The 19,951-nt window shown below is 40.4% G+C and overlaps 1 protein-coding gene across 2 annotated transcripts in view; it reads left to right on the forward strand.

Annotated features, from left to right (window-relative positions):
* The window catches only part of nonC (serine/threonine-protein kinase Smg1), a 455,954-nt gene that overhangs the window by 309,706 nt on the left and 126,297 nt on the right, over positions 1-19,951 (forward strand). For both annotated transcript variants that reach the window (XM_071692708.1, XM_071692701.1), the window contains exons 33-37: positions 2,191-2,347; positions 7,460-7,725; positions 13,965-14,192; positions 14,483-14,662; positions 18,806-18,931. In XM_071692708.1, the coding sequence (XP_071548809.1) occupies positions 2,191-2,347; positions 7,460-7,725; positions 13,965-14,192; positions 14,483-14,662; positions 18,806-18,931 (957 nt within the window). The remainder of the gene's footprint in view (positions 1-2,190; positions 2,348-7,459; positions 7,726-13,964; positions 14,193-14,482; positions 14,663-18,805; positions 18,932-19,951) is intronic.

A 19,951-nucleotide genomic window follows, 5' to 3' on the forward strand; every position in this document is an offset into this window, starting at 1 on the left:
CCATGGAAAGCTGTGTAGGTATGTATATTTGCGTGTGTGGACGTATGTATATACATGTGTATGGGGGTGGGTTGGGCCATTTCTTTCGTCTGTTTCCTTGCTCTACCGCGCAAACGTGGGAGACAGCAAAAAAAAAAAAAAAAAACTTAATGTGAGGTGTGTTAGTTGTTTGAGTGAGGATTTGTCAAGTCAAATGATTATGAAATGCATGATTAGATTCAACTATTTTTTTTTGTGGTTTAATGAAATGATTGTGAATGTCGGTTGCTTGGGTGAGGGAGGTATGCAAAGTGAGCGAGGATCAGCAAGTGGAATGGTAAATAGAAAGTTGTTAAAAGCCTTGCATAAAATGAGGCATGACAAGGTGGCTGGAGTGGTTGGGATTGCAGTTGAATTTCTCAAGAAAGATGATTGTGGTGTTGATTGGTGAAGTACTTGAGGATTGGCAGAATGTCTGTATAGTGCAACTGTATAAAGGCATGGGGAAAAAAGGGAATCTTCAAATTTCAGAGGCATTTTTTGTTGAGTGTACCTGGTAATTTGTACAGGAGAATGGTGATTAAAAGGTTAGTGGTATGCATAGAGCTTCAAATCACGGAGAAAAAGTGTGGCTTCAGGAGTTGTAGAGGATGTGTGGATCAGGTGATTGCTTTGAAGAACGTGTGAGAAATACTGAGAAGAGAAACAGGAGTCATATGTAGCATTTATGGTTCTGGAGAAAGCATATGTCTGAATGTATGTGTAATGCTGCTGTACACCCAATGAGAAGTTATTCAGCAACCATATGGCTAGATACTATATGGTACACCACACAAGAATTTTTGAAAAAAAACTCCTGAGGTAAGGTGCATGGTTGTTATCCCTGACCTTCTGAGTTGCCAGTTACTATATAGTTTGTGACTGGTATCCCATTTTACAGTGGCCTTACATGCAGATTGTGCCTCAAGAACCAAATTATACCTCACCATACAAATTAACCACCACAGCAGTGTTCACATTTAACACCACAGTAGTTCTTCCTACCGACAGACTTACAGACACAGAATATTTGATTTATTATAATGGTTGACCAATCATGTGCCATTTTGATTCATTGCTTGATAATAAAGGTAAACACATTTTACTAGAAGTTATTTTTTTACATTTAATTCTATCAGTAGTTGATGTAGGTACCCCCTGCTGCTTGGACACAAGTTAACCTATTTGGCATGGATACACACACAGTCTGTATATATGTGTTATTGTTAATGAGATGACCTTGATTAAGTCATTTAGTTACCCATACCATCACAACTGACATAGAAAAAAGTAAAAACTGGGCAAATTGACTAGGATAATTGAAAATTGGGATAATGAAGTTTTATTCATTTGAAGTTAGGAAAGATATGAAAAATTTGTTTCGATATTCAGAGATTTTGTAGTATGTATTCTCATTCATACAGCAAGGAATATTGTACATGTAGTTCTATTAATGTAAATCAAATGAACTGTATATTTCAAAGTTGAATTTTTTTGTTCTGTTATTTACGAGCTGGTACCTATTCTGCTTTATTTAGAAATATTACATTGTTCTAGAGTTCATGTTGTATCATGGTCCTTTAAAGAAGCAACCATAGCACCCACTCTCCTGAATTTCAAATTTGTTATCGGGTGGCATATTTTAAAGACACATACACATAGCAATTAGCCATTACCATATAAAACATTGAAGCATGTGGCCAGCAGTATTCATACAGTGCATAATTCTTTTCCCAAGTCTTATAGTATATGAAGGATCGTCTGTGAGAATCTTACTCATTCATTTGTATAAATTGTAAGATGTCTTTGCTTTTGTAAACTTAAACCATTTTATCTAAATAGATAGGTAAGTTACTTCAAGGTTATGAAAAATGAAAACATTAAGAAGACAGCAAAGGTTGTTATGCCTTAAGATAGCACACCATAGTAGTGGAATATTTAGTTGAGTTCAAACCCACCTAGCAATTCTGGGATGGCAGTTGTATAAGTTATTTTTTGTTGGTTTGAAAATATGTATATTTTTCAATGAGTTGGATTGAATGATTATAGTCAGTCTGTTTGGTTCCCTAACTTAAGATGTCAAAATGAATTACATGAAATAGTTCAGATGGTTTTACTGTATTGCTCTGATAGTGTTTCTGAAGATTTATATTTGATATTTTTTCCTTTCAGTTATTTGCACGGTTGAATCATCCTGAGCCTTATGTTCGTGGAAGCATCTCAGAACTTTTATGTCGCTTAGCAGAGGATTTTCCACACCTTATAGTGTTTCCTGCAGTTGTGGGATCAGCTGGTGGGAGTGTTGCTGGAAATCAGGCATCACTAACTGGTATATCCCTAAGGCTTAGATTTCATCTGTTGGCAAGTTCCAAGGAACCCACACTTCATTCTTGTAGAACCCAAACATGGTCAACCCAACCCAAACCACCCCAACATAATATCCACCCCTCTCCACCTGCCAGTCCTACTTGGACTAGCTGATTACAAGTCCAGATTATACAGATATACTTGTGGTATTGGTGGCAGTGGAAGCAGCAGCACAGTTATAGTCAGAAGTGCTGAGAAAGTCATAAGGATGTTAGGTAGAAAAATAAGAATAGATAGAAAAATAAGAAATAGGTTTACTATCCTTTAAGGACTGTCCCTATCCTTGTATGGTTCATGTCGTGTTGGCTATAGCCGTACTTGCATGGGTTTCCTTTACCATGTCATGTTGGCTATAGCCGTACTTGCATGGGTTTCCTTTACCACCATCATGTAAACTGGGGGGCATACTTTATCAGTATGTAGTAAGTACTTATGTCACAAGCAGTTATGATTAGCACTGGGAAAATATCCTAGTGTCCATACCCATATATAACATGTCTTACCTTTTGAGGACTTGCCATACCTTTAGTCTATGGAGGCATGCTTTTTTAGGCATATAGAGATGACTTGTGCCATAAGTAACTACAATTGCTCTGTGAAAGAATCTTATTGTCTCAGTTACCCATATAAAGCTAAGGAGGAAGAGTTAATGTATGCTCAGTAGGCCCCATGCCACACAGTGGCTAATCTAGATTATTTATGGGGCATTTAACAGTGATAATGATGTGGCAGATATTTAGATGTTAGCACAGGAAAAAGCTCTTTGCATATTAGTGGTGAGAGAGAAGAGACAAAGATGTGTTAGCTAGCAAAGCTCTACATGCACATGATTTTTTTTTTTTTTTTTTTTTTGCTTTGTCGCTGTCTCCCGCGTTTGCGAGGTAGCGCAAGGAAACAGACGAAAGAAATGGCCCAACCCACCCCCATACACATGTATATACATACGTCCACACACGCAAATATACATACCTACACAGCTTTCCATGGTTTACCCCAGACGCTTCACATGCCTTGATTCAATCCACTGACAGCACGTCAACCCGGTATACCACATCGCTCCAATTCACTCTATTCCTTGCCCTCCTTTCACCCTCCTGCATGTTCAGGCCCCAATCACACAAAATCTTTTTCACTCCATCTTTCCACCTCCAATTTGGTCTCCCTCTTCTCCTCGTTCCCTCCACCTCCGACACATATATCCTCTTGGTCAGTCTTTCCTCACTCATTCTCTCCATGTGCCCAAACCATTTCAAAACACCCTCTTCTGCTCTCTCAACCACGCTCTTTTTGTTTCCACACATCTCTCTTACCCTTACGTTACTTACTCGATCAAACCACCTCACACCACACATTGTCCTCAAACATCTCATTTCCAGCACATCCATCCTCCTGCGCACAACTCTATCCATAGCCCACGCCTCGCAACCATACAACATTGTTGGAACCACTATTCCTTCAAACATACCCATTTTTGCTTTCCGAAATAATGTTCTCGACTTCCACACATTCTTCAAGGCTCCCAGAATTTTCGCCCCCTCCCCCACCCTATGATCCACTTCCGCTTCCATGGTTCCATCCGCTGCCAGATCCACTCCCAGATATCTAAAACACTTCACTTCCTCCAGTTTTTCTCCATTCAAACTCACCTCCCAATTGACTTGACCCTCAACCCTACTGTACCTAATAACCTTGCTCTTATTCACATTTACTCTTAACTTTCTTCTTCCACACACTTTACCAAACTCAGTCACCAGCTTCTGCAGTTTCTCACATGAATCAGCCACCAGCGCTGTATCATCAGCGAACAACAACTGACTCACTTCCCAAGCTCTCTCATCCCCAACAGACTTCATACTTGCCCCTCTTTCCAAAACTCTCGCATTCACCTCCCTAACAACCCCATCCATAAACAAATTAAACAACCATAGAGACATCACACACCCCTGCCGCAAACCTACATTCACTGAGAACCAATCACTTTCCTCTCTTCCTACACGTACACATGCCTTACATCCTCGATGAGCCAAGTAAACACAGCTACCAGAATTTTCCTTTTTGTTTGTTATCCTGATTTTTTCATATTTGCATGCCATTTCCCACATTAGTAAGGTAGCACAATGAGCTAATGAAGATAAGGCCTCATTTGCTCACATTCATTCTCTAGCTGTCATATAATACAATCATTTTTGAATTTTGAGTAAACCTTCATCCTGGGACCTCCATGAATTTCAAGGACTCTGTCCCTTAGGATTAAAGGCATTAAGAGCTTTTGCACAGTTGCACTTCTGAAGGTATTTTATTGAATGATTGTCTTACAATCTAAGTGCTCGAAAAGTCTCCAGCAACTTTATAAAATATAGAAGGGTGAGTGTTTTTTACAACTCTTAATTACCTCTCTAATTTTAGCAAGTTAATGTCAGGACAAACAAGAGACTCATTCACTTACGTCCATTTTGTAGTAGTCATATATAATGTACTGAAACCATCACCCACTCTCCATAAGTAAGGAAATCAATTATAACGAGATCGAGAATACAGAAGCATTTTACAAGTAAAGCAAATGGGATGGAGCATAGAAATTACCATGAAAGACTGAAAGAGTGAGCTAGAGCTTTACTGTCTCAGATGTCACAGGGAGAAATATTTAGTAATATATGCCCTCTCGTTTTTTTTTTATTTTCCAAAAGAAGGAACAGAGAAGGGGGCCAGGTGAGGATTTTCCCTCTAAGGCCCAGTCCTCTGTTCTTAACGCTACCTCGCAAACGCGGGAAATGGCGAATAGTATGAAAAAAAAAAAAAAAAATGCCCGGCAACAAACAGAGAGAATAAGGAACAATGTTTGAACCTGAAAACATCCAAGCAAGGATGATACAGAATCATTAAGTCGAGTAATTCCTGGAAACATAACAAGATAAAAATGTATGATTGCTCAGCGAGGAAGATAAATTAATTACTAAGCCTAGAATTGTTAAGTTATCCCTGGGGATAGGGGAGAGAGAATACTTCCCACATATTCCCTGTGTGTCGTGAAGGTGACTAAAAGGGAAGGGAGAGGCAGGCTAGAAATCCTCCCCTCATGTTTTTAATTTTCCAAAAGAAGGAACAGAGAAGGGGGCCAAGTGAGAATAATCCCTCTAAGGCTCAGTCTTCCATTCTTAATGCTATCTTGTTGATGCGGGAAATGGCAAATTTGTATGAAAAAAGAAAAGAAAGAATTGTTAAGTATGTCAGAGGAGTAGCTGTTGTAAAGAATGATATTATGCAACAAGCAAGACAAGTGATAGGATAAGGAGTGACAGTCAAGAGAGATGTTGTTCTTTATCTTACCATTGGTGAGCACAATGAGCAAGCCCTGACACCATAACAAAATTTCATTGTCATTGCTTGTAGGCTGAAACCCTCAGCAGATTGTAGACCCACTCCTTTCTTGAGGACCCTCACATTTACTTCCCTGACCACCTCATCCATTAGCAAGTTAAGCATCTATGGTAACATCACACACCTTTGAAGTATTGTCATTTTTCATTTTTTTAAAATGCAAGCTATACAATAAAAGTCTCTAAGAATACTGCAAGAATACATTTTTACTTGCTTTCCTGTTTGTTTTCCTTGTAAGGAAGATAGAGATTAGAAGTGCTGGAGGGAGAGAAGTGGTGGAGAATGTGTGGAATGGTGTGCGTGAAGCAGACATATGTGGAAAGGGATAAGTGGAGATTCTTTAGCTTTGGCCAACCCCTTGATGTGAGTTCCCAGAGGGAACGGACATCAGAGATATAGATGAATAGATAGATTGTTGGGAAAACTGAATAACATTCAGTTGTTGCCAATTTTTCTGATGTTCATTCTATCTTCCTGTATTTGTTATAATATTTGTTTTTGAAATTACCCACAGATCTGAAATTTTGTTCATGGATGGGGTTGTTAGGGATGTGAATGCAAGAGTTTTGGAAAGAGGGGCAAGTATGAAATCTGTTGGGGATGAGAGAGCTTGGGAAGTGAGTCAGTTGTTGTTCACTGATGATACAGAGCTGGTGGCTGATATATGTGAGAAACTGCAGAAGCTGGTGACTGAGTTTGGTAAAGTGTGTGAAAGAAGAAAGTTAAGAGAAAATGTGAATAAGAGCCAGGTTATTAGGTACAGTAGGGTTGAGGGTCAAGTCAATTGGGAGGTGAGTTTGAATGGAGAAAAACTGGAGGAAGTAAAGCGTTTTAGATATCTGGGAGTGGATCTGGCAGCGGATGGAACCATGGAAGCAGAAGTGGATCATAGGATGGGAGAGGGGGCGAAAATTCTGGGAGCCTTGAAGAATGTGTGGAAGTCGAGAACATTATCTCGGAAAGCAAAAATGGGTATGTTTGAAGGAATAGTGGTTCCAACAATGTTGTATGGTTGCGAGGCGTGGGATATGGATAGAGTGGTGCGCAGGAGGATGGATGTGCTGGAAATGAGATGTTTGAGGACAATGTGTGGTGTGAGGTGGTTTGATCGAGTAAGTAACGTAAGGGTAAGAGAGATGTGTGGAAATAAAAAGAGCGTGGTTGAGAGAGCAGAAGAGGGTGTTTTGAAATGGTTTGGGCACATGGAGAGAATGAGTGAGGAAAGATTGACCAAGAGGATATATGTGTCGAAGGTGGAGGGAACGAGGAGAAGAGTGAGACCAAATTGGAGGTGGAAAGATGGAGTGAAAAAGATTTTGTGTGATCGGGGCCTGAACATGCAGGAGGGTGAAAGGAGGGCAAGGAATAGAGTGAATTGGAGCGATGTGGTATACCGCGGTTGACGTGCTGTCAATGGATTGAATCAGGGCATGTGAAGCGTGTGGGGTAAACCATGGAAAGCTGTGTAGGTATGTATATTTGCGTGTGTGGACGTATGTATATACATGTGTATGGGGGTGGGCTGGGCCATTTCTTTCGTCTGTTTCCTTGCGCTACCTCGCAAACGCGGGAGACAGCAACAAAGCAAAAAAAAAAAAAAAAAAATGAAATTTTGGTTATAGCTTTCGTATGCAAAGATAAATGACTACTGTAGATTTTAGCATTGCTAATGGCAATAACTTAATTGATTTTATAGATATGCTAGCCAAATACTTGCATAAAGGAAGACTAAGGAGAAAAATGAAACAGCCACTTGGAGATGAGGATGATGATGAAGAAGAAGAAGTAGTAGTAGAATACGATCAAGTAGAAGAGGAGGAAGAGGAGGAGGAAGAAGAAGAGGAAGAAGAAGAGGAAGAAGAGGAAGAAGAAGAACTGATCTCAGAGTCAACAGAAGAACAAGAAAGAAGAACACTTATGCGGAATTGTTTCTCTGCCTTGGTTGATACACTTACAAAACAGGTAATTAAATGCATTTCAGTGATATTTGGTGTTTTACAGAAAACTTGTAGAATATTTTCTTGATGCACACAGTTTCTTCCAAAAAATTTCCTGTCATATTTTAAGAATGAAGGAAAGAAAACTTTTCACTTAAAGACAACTCTACTCTTCAGAAATTAGAATAGTAGCCCTAACATCACTCACTACTCCTTGTTGGTGTTGCTATTTATTTATATTTATTATACTTTGTCACCGTCTCCCGCGTTAGCAAGGTAGCACAAGGAAACAGACGAAAGAATGGCCCAACCCACCCACATACACATGCATACACATACACGTCCACACACAGCACATATACATATCTATACATCTCAGCGTATACATATATATACTCATATAGACATATACATATATACACATGTACATAATTCATACTGTCTGCCCTTATTCATTCCTGTCGCCACCCCGCCACACATGAAATGAAAACCCCCTCCCCCGCATGTGCGTGAGGTAGCGCTAGGAAAAGACAACAAAGGCCACATTCGTTCACACTCAGTCTCAAGCTGTCATGTATAATGCTATCTATCTATAAATGTATATATATATATATATATATATATATATATATATATATATATATATATATATATCATCCCTGGGGATAGGGGATTAAGAATACATCCCACGTATTCCCTGCGTGTCGTAGAAGGCGACTAAAAGGGGAGGGAGCGGGGGGCTGAAAATCCTCCCCTCTCTCTTTTTTTTTTTTTTTTTTCCAAAAGAAGGAACAGAGGGGGCCAGGTGAGGATATTCCAAAAAAGGCCCAGTCCTCTGTTCTTAACGCTACCTCGCTATCGCGGGAAATGGCGAATAGTATGAAAAAAAAAAAAATATATATATATATATATATATATATATATATATATATATATATATATATATATATATATATATATATATATATATACTTTGTCACCGTCTCCCGCGTTAGCAAGGTAGCACAAGGAAACAGACGAAAGAATGGCCCAACCCACCCACATACACATGCATACACATACACGTCCACACACAGCAAAAATGAGAGTTGGGATGTGAGAGTATCATTAAATTTTAGGGAGAATAAAAAGATGTTCTGGAAGGAGGTAAATAAAGTGCGTAAGACAAGGGAGCAAATGGGAACTTCAGTGAAGGGCGCAAGTGGGGAGGTGATAACAAGTAGTGGTGATGTGAGAAGGAGATGGAGTGAGTATTTTGAAGGTTTGTTGAATGTGTTTGATGATAGAGTGGCAGATATAGGGTGTTTTGGTCGAGGTGGTGTGCAAAGTGAGAGGGTTAGGGAAAATGATTTGGTAAACAGAGAAGAGGTAGTGAAAGCTTTGCGGAAGATGAAAGCTGGCAAGGCAGCAGGTTTGGATGGTATTGCAGTGGAATTTATTAAAAAAGGGGGTGACTGTATTGTTGACTGGTTGGTAAGGTTATTTAATGTATGTATGACTCATGGTGAGGTGCCTGAGGATTGGCGGAATGCGTGCATAGTGCCATTGTACAAAGGCAAAGGGGATAAGAGTGAGTGCTCAAATTACAGAGGTATAAGTTTGTTGAGTATTCCTGGTAAATTATATGGGAGGGTATTGATTGAGAGGGTGAAGGCATGTACAGAGCATCAGATTGGGGAAGAGCAGTGTGGTTTCAGAAGTGGTAGAGGATGTGTGGATCAGGTTTTTGCTTTGAAGAATGTATGTGAGAAATACTTAGAAAAGCAAATGGATTTGTATGTAGCATTTATGGATCTGGAGAAGGCATATGATAGAGTTGATAGAGATGCTCTGTGGAAGGTATTAAGAATATATGGTGTGGGAGGAAAGTTGTTAGAAGCAGTGAAAAGTTTTTATCGAGGATGTAAGGCATGTGTACGTGTAGGAAGAGAGGAAAGTGATTGGTTCTCAGTGAATGTAGGTTTGCGGCAGGGGTGTGTGATGTCTCCATGGTTGTTTAATTTGTTTATGGATGGGGTTGTTAGGGAGGTAAATGCAAGAGTTTTGGAAAGAGGGGCAAGTATGAAGTCTGTTGGGGATGAGAGAGCTTGGGAAGTGAGTCAGTTGTTGTTCGCTGATGATACAGCGCTGGTGGCTGATTCATGTGAGAAACTGCAGAAGCTGGTGACTGAGTTTGGAAAAGTGTGTGGAAGAAGAAAGTTAAGAGTAAATGTGAATAAGAGCAAGGTTATTAGGTACAGTAGGGTTGAGGGTCAAGTCAATTGGGAGGTGAGTTTGAATGGAGAAAAACTGGAGGAAGTGAAGTGTTTTAGATATCTGGGAGTGGATCTGGCAGCGGATGGAACCATGGAAGCGGAAGTGAATCATAGGGTGGGGGAGGGGGCGAAAATCCTGGGGGCCTTGAAGAATGTGTGGAAGTCGAGAACATTATCTCGGAAAGCAAAAATGGGTATGTTTGAAGGAATAGTGGTTCCAACAATGTTGTATGGTTGCGAAGCGTGGGCTATGGATAGAGTTGTGCGCAGGAGGATGGATGTGCTGGAAATGAGATGTTTGAGGACAATGTGTGGTGTGAGGTGGTTTGATCGAGTAAGTAACGTAAGGGTAAGAGAGATGTGTGGAAATAAAAAGAGCGTGGTTGAGAGAGCAGAAGAGGGTGTTTTGAAATGGTTTGGGCACATGGAGAGAATGAGTGAGGAAAGATTGACCAAGAGGATATATGTGTCGGAGGTGGAGGGAACGAGGAGAAGAGGGAGACCAAATTGGAGGTGGAAAGATGGAGTGAAAAAGATTTTGTGTGATCGGGTCCTGAACATGCAGGAGGGTGTAAGGAGGGCAAGGAATAGAGTGGATTGGAGCGATGTGGTATACAGGGGTTGACGTGCTGTCAGTGGAGTGAATCAAGGCATGTGAAGCGTCTGGGGTAAACCATGGAAAGCTGTGTAGGTATGTATATTTGCGTGTGTGGACGTGTGTATGTACATGTGTATGGGGGGGGGGTTGGGCCATTTCTTTCGTCTGTTTCCTTGCGCTACCTCGCAAACGCGGGAGACAGCGACAAAGTATAAAAAAAAAAAAAAAAAAAAAAAATATATATATATATATATATATATATATATATATATATATATATATATATATATATATATATATATATATATATATATCCCTGGGGATAGGGGAGAAAGAATTTTTTTTTTTTTTTTTTTTTTTTATACTTTGTCGCTGTCTCCCGCGTTTGCGAGGTAGCGCAAGGAAACAGACGAAAGAAATGGCCCAACCCCCCCCCCCATACACATGTACATACACACGTCCACACACGCAAATATACATACCTACACAGCTTTCCATGGTTTACCCCAGACGCTTCACATGCCTTGCTTCAATCCACTGACAGCACGTCAACCCCTGTATACCACATGACTCCAATTCACTCTATTTCTTGCCCTCCTTTCACCCTCCTGCATGTTCAGGCCCCGATCACACAAAATCTTTTTCACTCCATCTTTCCACCTCCAATTTGGTCTCCCTCTTCTCCTCGTTCCCACCACCTCCGACACATATATCCTCTTGGTCAATCTCTCCTCACTCATTCTCTCCATGTGCCCAAACCATTTCAAAACACCCTCTTCTGCTCTCTCAACCACGCTCTTTTTATTTCCACACATCTCTCTTACCCTTACGTTACTTACTCGATCAAACCACCTCACACCACACATTGTCCTCAAACATCTCATTTCCAGCACATCCATCCTCCTGCGCACATCTCTATCCATAGCCCACGCCTCGCAACCATACAACATTGTTGGAACCACTATTCCCTCAAACATACCCATTTTTGCTTTCCGAGATAGTGTTCTCGACTTCCACACATTTTTCAAGGCTCCCAAAATTTTCGCCCCCTCCCCCACCCTATGATCCACTTCCGCTTCCATGGTTCCATCCGCTGACAGATCCACTCCCAGATATCTAAAACACTTCACTTCCTCCAGTTTTTCTCCATTCAAACTCACCTCCCAATTGACTTGACCCTCACCCCTACTGTACCTAATAACCTTGCTCTTATTCACATTTACTCTCAACTTTCTTCTTCCACACACTTTACCAAACTCAGTCACCAGCTTCTGCAGTTTCTCACATGAATCAGCCACCAGCGCTGTATCATCAGCGAACAACAACTGACTCACTTCCCAAGCTCTCTCATCCCCAACAGACTTCATACTTGCCCCTCTTTCCAGGACTCTTGCATTTACCTCCCTTACAACCCCATCCATAAACAAATTAAACAACCATGGAGACATCACACACCCCTGCCGCAAACCTACATTCACTGAGAACCAATCACTTTCCTCTCTTCCTACACGTACACATGCCTTACATCCTCGATAAAAACTTTTCACTGCTTCTAACAACTTGCCTCCCACACCATATATTCTTAATACCTTCCACAGAGCATCTCTATCAACTCTATCATATGCCTTCTCCAGATCCATAAATGCTACATACAAATCCATTTGCTTTTCTAAGTATTTCTCACATACATTCTTCAAAGCAAACACCTGATCCACACATCCTCTACCACTTCTAAAACCGCACTGCTCTTCCCCAGTGCATATATATATATATATATATGCCTCTGATCCTTGTTCCTACCTGGAACTCCTTCAAGTGGGTGGCCATGACAATAGGGTCTCCATAACTAGAGAACTATAGTGCTGCTTAGTAGCCTTTCTTGCCTCACCCTTAACAGACCACTGGGATAGGGCAACTCTAGTGCAGTATTTGTAGAGGCTCCTACCCAATGTTCCTATTAGCTACTATTACTAAATGCTCCTGCCTTATGTTTGGACCTACAACTTCTACCTAATGTGCCTATCTAATGCTCATGGCTAAACATTCCCAATTACCACTTCTGTCTATTGCTCATACCATTTTGCCAAAAGGAAGTAGTAGCACGTAGTGCTCACAGCAGGAAAATCTAGAGTTAAGAAGAATGAGCTACATGAGTTAAGTGTTGTCAAATAATATGCTTGATAAGAAAAGATTGTATGTTCTTGTACAGAGTGCCAGCAGTCCAGATATGGATGAGGCAAAAAAAAAAGATTGCCACCTGGGTCAGAGAAGTGCAGCTTGACAACCACTAAAGTGCTGGCTCACTACATAGCCATTACTAACCTCCCAATACCCAGACAGGTGGCATTAGTACTACCTACCATCTATATAGCATAATGTGAAAAGGCAGCCTGATGCACACTTGTCATAAACCAGTGACTTGGTCCACTTCTTTTAGTGTTTGCTCTACTGTCTGTATAAAAAGTTTTCTCTGTTTGCTCTTCTGTCTGTATAAATTGTTTTCACTGCCCCTAAATGTTTCCAACCACACCATTCACTTTCAGGAGGGTCCAAAAGCCTTTCTCAGTAAGTCTCACTTTTTTTCTTTAATATTGCATATATGCACCTGATCTTTTCAGTATTATATACTCATCTAATATCCTCAGGAAGTGGATGTAATTTACGCAGCCCCATTTTTTCATATTTTGTTTCCTTTTCATTTTCCATCTTGGAACCATTTTAATCCTCTGTTGTCAACATGCCTTTTAATTCATCTGTATAGTTGTATATATGTTACTTCCATCCATGCTGTTGTAGTTGATAAAGCATTTGAATACATAATGTATCCCTTTATACAGCTTGTGTTGTGGTCTCTATCCACCTTACTTTATCATATTCTTGTGACTGTATTATAAATTTCCTGCCTTTACTTCCAGCTTCATCTCTTTTCCTTTGCTCCAAACCCTTCCACCTGACATTTTCTCAGTCTTCTCACCAGACACTCATGCAGACAATGTAAATCTATTGTTTGAGAAATTTAGCCTATTTTATCCATCTCTTATGATCTTACTTAACTAAAGCTTCATCAGCATTCACAAGTTAGAATGTATGTTATATTGGTCTTTTCTCTTATACATGTCAACAGTTTCCTTCATGAGTGAGGTAGCATTAGGAACAGATGGATGAGCCTAAGAGGAAAAATATCCTGCTTGGCTTCTTCCTCTGTTCCATGATTTGGAAATTAATACATAGGGAAAGATTTTCTTCTCCCACTCCCACCCCTTCTACAACACCAGGATATACATGGGCAGTATTCTTTCCCCCCTTTACTCAGGGATATAGATATTGTATAAATGGAAAATATGTTTTGCTGATAATGTTACAAATATTTGCTCAGTCAGTGGTGACTTACAATTGGTGATTTTTTCCCAGGTTGGATCAAGCATTAGTGAGGTACAGATGCTTGTGCATGAGCTTCGCCGTATTACCGTTCTGTGGGATGAGCTTTGGCTTGGAACACTGGCACAGCATCATAGTGACATGTCTAGAAAATGTCATCAGCTGACAGCAGAAATAGCACGTCTCAATAACAACTCATCACTCTCGCAGACAGAAAAGCTCCAGCTTATCAAAAAGAAATATGACATTATTTTCAAACCAGTATGTAAAGTATTTCACATTTAAACCTTTGAATTCTAGACACTGAACTAGAAGTGATGGTTCCTTATGGAGAGGAATATTGCATAAGAGTGCATTGTTTCTTTTATGCAATCTTTCATTATGAGTAGATTGTCAGTATATAATATTGTAACCTTTGTGAAGGACAGTAAGCTGGAATTTGAATTCATCTTTGCCTTAGTCATGATGTTATGAAATACAACTCTGTTTACAATAAATCATATTTAGTTGCATATTAACCTGAGTAATATTAATTGAAGTGAATCTTACAGCTCTTGTTTGTGCTAGACCAGCTGGCAGATATCACCTCTGCTCCACCAGAGACTCCTCATGAACATCATTTTCAAGATACATATGGGTCTCAGATATCTACAGCCTTATCAGATTTACGGGAACCAGAGAGCTACTTTGATCCTCAGTCAGCGCTCTCAGGTTTACGGCAGTTACACCAAGTAAGATTACAGGGCTTTATTAAAGTTCACATACATTCCATGTCAACAAGAAAAGAATTATACTTGTTGATTTTCTTCTTTACACATCCCTCTGTTTATCATCAATCAACTCACTTCTCAGTTACTTGAGGTGAATCCTCAGTTCCATTGCACCCAGTTCCAGATCCTCTAATGAAATCTTCACCTGAAATCCTTCTCATGGTCATGTCATCCCTCATTCTTCTCTCTGCAAAGATGGTCAAATTTAAGCCTCTATCCTTATATGGGAGGGTATTGATTGAGAGGGTGAAGGCATGTACAGAGCATCAGATTGGGGAAGAGCATTGTGGTTTCAGAAGTGGTAGAGGATGTGTGGATCAGGTGTTTGCTTTGAAGAATGTATGTGAGAAATACTTAGAAAAGCAAATGGATTTGTATGTAGCATTTATGGATCTGGAGAAGGCATATGATAGAGTTGATAGAGATGCTCTGTGGAAGGTATTAAGAATATATGGTGTGGGAGGCAAGTTGTTAGAAGCAGTGAAAAGTTTTTATCGAGGATGTAAGGCATGTGTACGTGTAGGAAGAGAGGAAAGTGATTGGTTCTCAGTGAATGTAGGTTTGCGGCAGGGGTGTGTGATGTCTCCATGGTTGTTTAATTTATTTATGGATGGGGTTGTTAGGGAGGTGAATGCAAGAGTTTTGGAAAGAGGGGCAAGTATGAAATCTGTTGGGGATGAGAGAGCTTGGGAAGTGAGTCAGTTGTTGTTCGCTGATGATACAGCGCTGGTGGCTGATTCATGTGAGAAACTGCAGAAGCTGGTGACTGAGTTTGGTAAAGTGTGTGAAAGAAGAAAGTTAAGAGTAAATGTGAATAAGAGCAAGGTTATTAGGTACAGTAGGGTTGAGGGTCAATTCAATTGGGAGGTGAGTTTGAATGGAGAAAAACTGGAGGAAGTGAAGTGTTTTAGATTTCTGGGAGTGGATCTGGCAGCGGATGGAACCATGGAAGCAAGGGGAGTGTGGGAGGAATGGGATGTATTTAGGGAATCAGTGATGGATTGCGCAAAAGATGCTTGTGGCATGAGAAGAGTGGGAGGTGGGTTGATTACAAAGGGTAGTGAGTGGTGGGATGAAGAAGTAAGAGTATTAGTGAAAGAGAAGAGAGAGGCATTTGGACGATTTTTGCAGGGAAAAAATGCAATTGAGTGGGAGATGTATAAAAGAAAGAGACAGGAGGTCAAGAGAAAGGTGCAAGAGGTGAAAAAAAGGGCAAATGAGAGTTGGGGTGAGAGAGTCTCATTAAATTTTAGGGAGAATAAAAAGATGTTCTGGAAGGAGGTAAATAAAGTGCGTAAGACAAGGGAGCAAATGGGAACTTCAGTGAAGGGCGCAAATGGGGAGGTGATAACAAGTAGTGGTGATGTGAGAAGGAGATGGAGTGAGTATTTTGAAGGTTTGTTGAATGTGTTTGATGATAGAGTGGCAGATATAGGGTGTTTTGGTCGAGGTGGTGTGCAAAGTGAGAGGGTAAGAGAGATGTGTGGAAATAAAAAGAGCGTGGTTGAGAGAGCAGAAGAGGGTGTTTTGAAATGGTTTGGTCATATGGAGAGAATGAGTGAGGAAAGATTGACCAAGAGGATATATGTGTCGGAGGTGGAGGGAACGAGGAGAAGAGGGAGACCAAATTGGAGGTGGAAAGATGGAGTGAAAAAGATTTTGTGTGATCGGGGCCTGAACATGCAGGAGGGTGAAAGGAGGGCAAAGAATAGAGTGAATTGGAGCGATGTGGTATACCGGGGTTGATGTGCTGTCAGTGGATTGAATCAAGGCATGTGTATGGGGGTGGGTTGGGCCATTTCTTTCGTCTGTTTCCTTGCGCTACCTCGCAAACGCGGGAGACAGCAAAAAAAAAAAAAAAAAAAAGAATCCTTTGTCTGTAACTCAGTGCTCTCAATCTGTTACCCTTTTTGTTACTTTGCTCAGAACCTTCTCTGTAGACTCTTTGTTCTTTAATGAAGTGCATTGACCAGACTTGAGAAGCATATTCTGGTTTTGCCCATGATTTTTGGGATACAACTGAAAAACCAAAGTTTCTTGAATCCTCTTTTGGGAAGTAACAAAGGCCATTCCTGAACTTTCCAGTCTGCCTGTTTCCTGTAAAGGAATTTTTTGCTAATCTTGAGTTGCTGAAAGTCCCTGAGGACATTGAATTTCTCATTAAGATATTGAAATCCTCCTCTTTTGGAAAATTGTGCTTAATCATCTGTAGATTCTTCAGCCCTACAAGAATGTTGTGTCTCTCTGATGGAACACTCATTTGATTTGGACTCCTTAGAAGAATGTTACAACTGCCATAAAACAACTTTGTTTCCTTGTTAGAAGCTTTTTTGTTATCCTTGGATCTTCGTCAGTTGTGCACACTGCAATCTTTCTCCTGACAAGAGTGAACATGTATAATTATCACAATCATCACCCTTCTGTCATTTGTTCCTTCTTTTTATCCCCCTATACGGCTATTAAAAAGATCTTCAGAGTTTGAGTTTGATCTGGAAAAACTGTTAATGTTAAGAAATTCCTTTTCATTAACTTTGTTTCAACTGGGCCTAGTATGTGTAAGAGGCAACAACGTAATGATCTCTCATTAATAAGCTTGAGAGTGGAAGAGTGCTGGAGGAAAAGATATAGGGAAGAATGTCATGGGAGTTTCTAAAGGAAAAAGGCATCAGAGTTATAGATCAGTAGAAAAGCTTCATTGCTCCCTTCATCCTAAAATAACTGGACATTTTAACCTCTCTCTTGCCAGAGGCAGAGTTATTTCTCCCAAGCAGTCCATGTGTCATGCTGGAGGAGCTTGAGGATTTAGCCCACGTGTTATGGGTACTTTATGTTCTCAGATGCTGGTCCTTTTCAAGCCTGCTGACCTAGTTCCTTTTGTAAACTCTTCCCACATTTTCATAGCTAGTCAGGATCATCTCCAATACTTTCTAGGGTTTTGGAAAGTACAACACTTGGGTGTTTCAAATCCTGAGAAGACTTCTGGAGTGGAACTGGAGATTTAGTCTAACCGTGTCAGGGAAGCATTCAGACACCCCCAAACTCTCCTATTAATGGAGCACTTGATAGAGATGCAAGACAGTAAGCTCATAAAACTTAAATCATCAACATTCTTTCCAGGCCAGAGAAAGGAAACTAACTGAAAAAGATTTTTTCATTAGAATTCTCACCTAATCACCTACTTTCTGAATCAGAAGTTTAGATGGTTATTTTACAAGTGTCCTTCAATTGTTCAAGGGACATAGGGATAGAGTACCAAGGGTGTAACATGAAATCAAGTTCAAAACTTTTAAAAAAGAAGTAAATAAGTACTTTTAGAGTAAAAGAGTGGTGGATGAATGAAATAGAATGACTGAGGATGTGGTTAATGCAGACACCATACATTAATTTAAGATGTACAGTAGTAGAGAATGTTCAAGAGATAGGGCCCCATGAGTGTGAAATACCTTCCCCATACAGTACAATATGTAATTAGTTTATTTTCTGGGACATCTTACCTCACTTGAAAGGGTACTTAATGCTACTTTCTTGTATATCCCAAAATGAGGAAGTGTATTTTGGCATTCAAGGTTAATATACTAATGTAGCATTTCAGGTAGTACCTGTTAGTTTGTACATTTTTCATAGTTGCTCACCATTTCTCACAGTGAGATAGCACCAGGCACAAATGGAGAAAAGGCTTCAGTCAGTTTGTACATAGCTCCACATTTTTAGCAAGTGAAATTAAAAACCTGCAGAGTGTTTATATAGAAGCACTTGTGAGAAGATAAAATAGAGGCCTGAAATGGATATAAGGGAATCTAGTATTGATGGCTGTGTTATGAGCTTGGTGGCAAAGAATAAGAGTACATATAGTGAGTATATGTTGCAAGAGTTAACTGCTAGGCCTGTCAAAGGTAGAATCTCAGCATAGGTAGGTACTTTTTCTCTTTGTCCACACTTCTCCCACCCCTTTTTTCTCCCAGTTACATCTCCCTTCCTTCCATTACTTTCCCTTAGCATTTTATAGGTGTTGAGTAATAATATTAGTAATGAATTAATGTTGATATTATGGAAGAGATCTTTTGTCATATTTTGTTTGTATTTTTCCCATCCATAACTTATCAGATGCTACAACAAAGAGCTCATCGCAGAGCATCTTCCACCCTGAAGATGGTTGATGTATCCCCCAAATTGGCAAACCTTAATAACACCAAGATTGCCATGCCAGGTGTGGTGTCTGCCAGTCAACAGGTGAGGACTTGTTTGCAAATTTATTTAATTTTGAATTAGGGTATCAGCACAATGTCTCCTACTTCAGCATCAAATGCCTTCACTCTCTCCATCTTGCCCCTCATTATTCTCATGTCATCAGAACTTCACTTGACCCTGTTGCACCTCAACCCTCACTTCAACCCAGCATTCACACCCTTGTTATGACAGTCTGTTCCATCCTACAAAGATTTGATATGAATGTTTTTGTGGCAGAAGTTAACCATGGTCCACCTCCCTGGAGGATTCCTCATCCTGTAGTCTCCTTTACTCCTACATCCAAGGCAGACATTCCACTCCTCTAGAAACAACTAACTCTGGAGACCATCGCAAGAGTGTCTTCCTCACTTCCTGCCTTGCACCATCTCTTCATCAACAGTTCCCTACAAACAGATGGGAGTACAGGATGCGCCATCTACTCACCTGATGTGGACCCACCATAGGGAGGCTGGGTTGGCCACAGACTACTGAACTCATCTAGCTCTACCTACTGTGAGCTACAGGGACTCCTGCATGCAGTTAGATTCCTTTCTCAGGAAAGACTGAATGGTATAGTTATCTGAGACTCTTAGTCTGCCCTTCAAGCCATCTCGTCTCCAAGACCCACATGCCACTGCTTCGTTCAACAAATCTTACATTACTTAGTTTCACCTCGTGAAAATTCTCTTATCATAGAGTTTTTGTGGATTCCTTCTCATGTCAGAATTGCCATCAATGACAGTGTCGACCTTCTCACGAAAAATGCCTGTGGACTGCCTCTACCTGATATTGCTACACCCTCCCTTCTCTGCCACAAAAGGAAAATATTTCAGTGGCTCTTCTTCCTACACTCCATCGCAGGAATGCTGAGCGGACTCAGAGTGTGTCCATTCATCACTATGACCACTTTTGTCTATTTCCTCCCAAGTATCATTGATATGGACTTTGGTTTGCAAACCCTGTGTTGTGTCTGCTTGACTTCTGTTAGGATATCGACCTGTCTGGCAAGTCTCTGAAGCAGGG

The sequence above is a fragment of the Panulirus ornatus genome, chromosome 4 (assembly GCF_036320965.1).
Source record: "Panulirus ornatus isolate Po-2019 chromosome 4, ASM3632096v1, whole genome shotgun sequence".
Taxonomy (NCBI): Eukaryota; Metazoa; Arthropoda; class Malacostraca; order Decapoda; family Palinuridae; genus Panulirus; species Panulirus ornatus.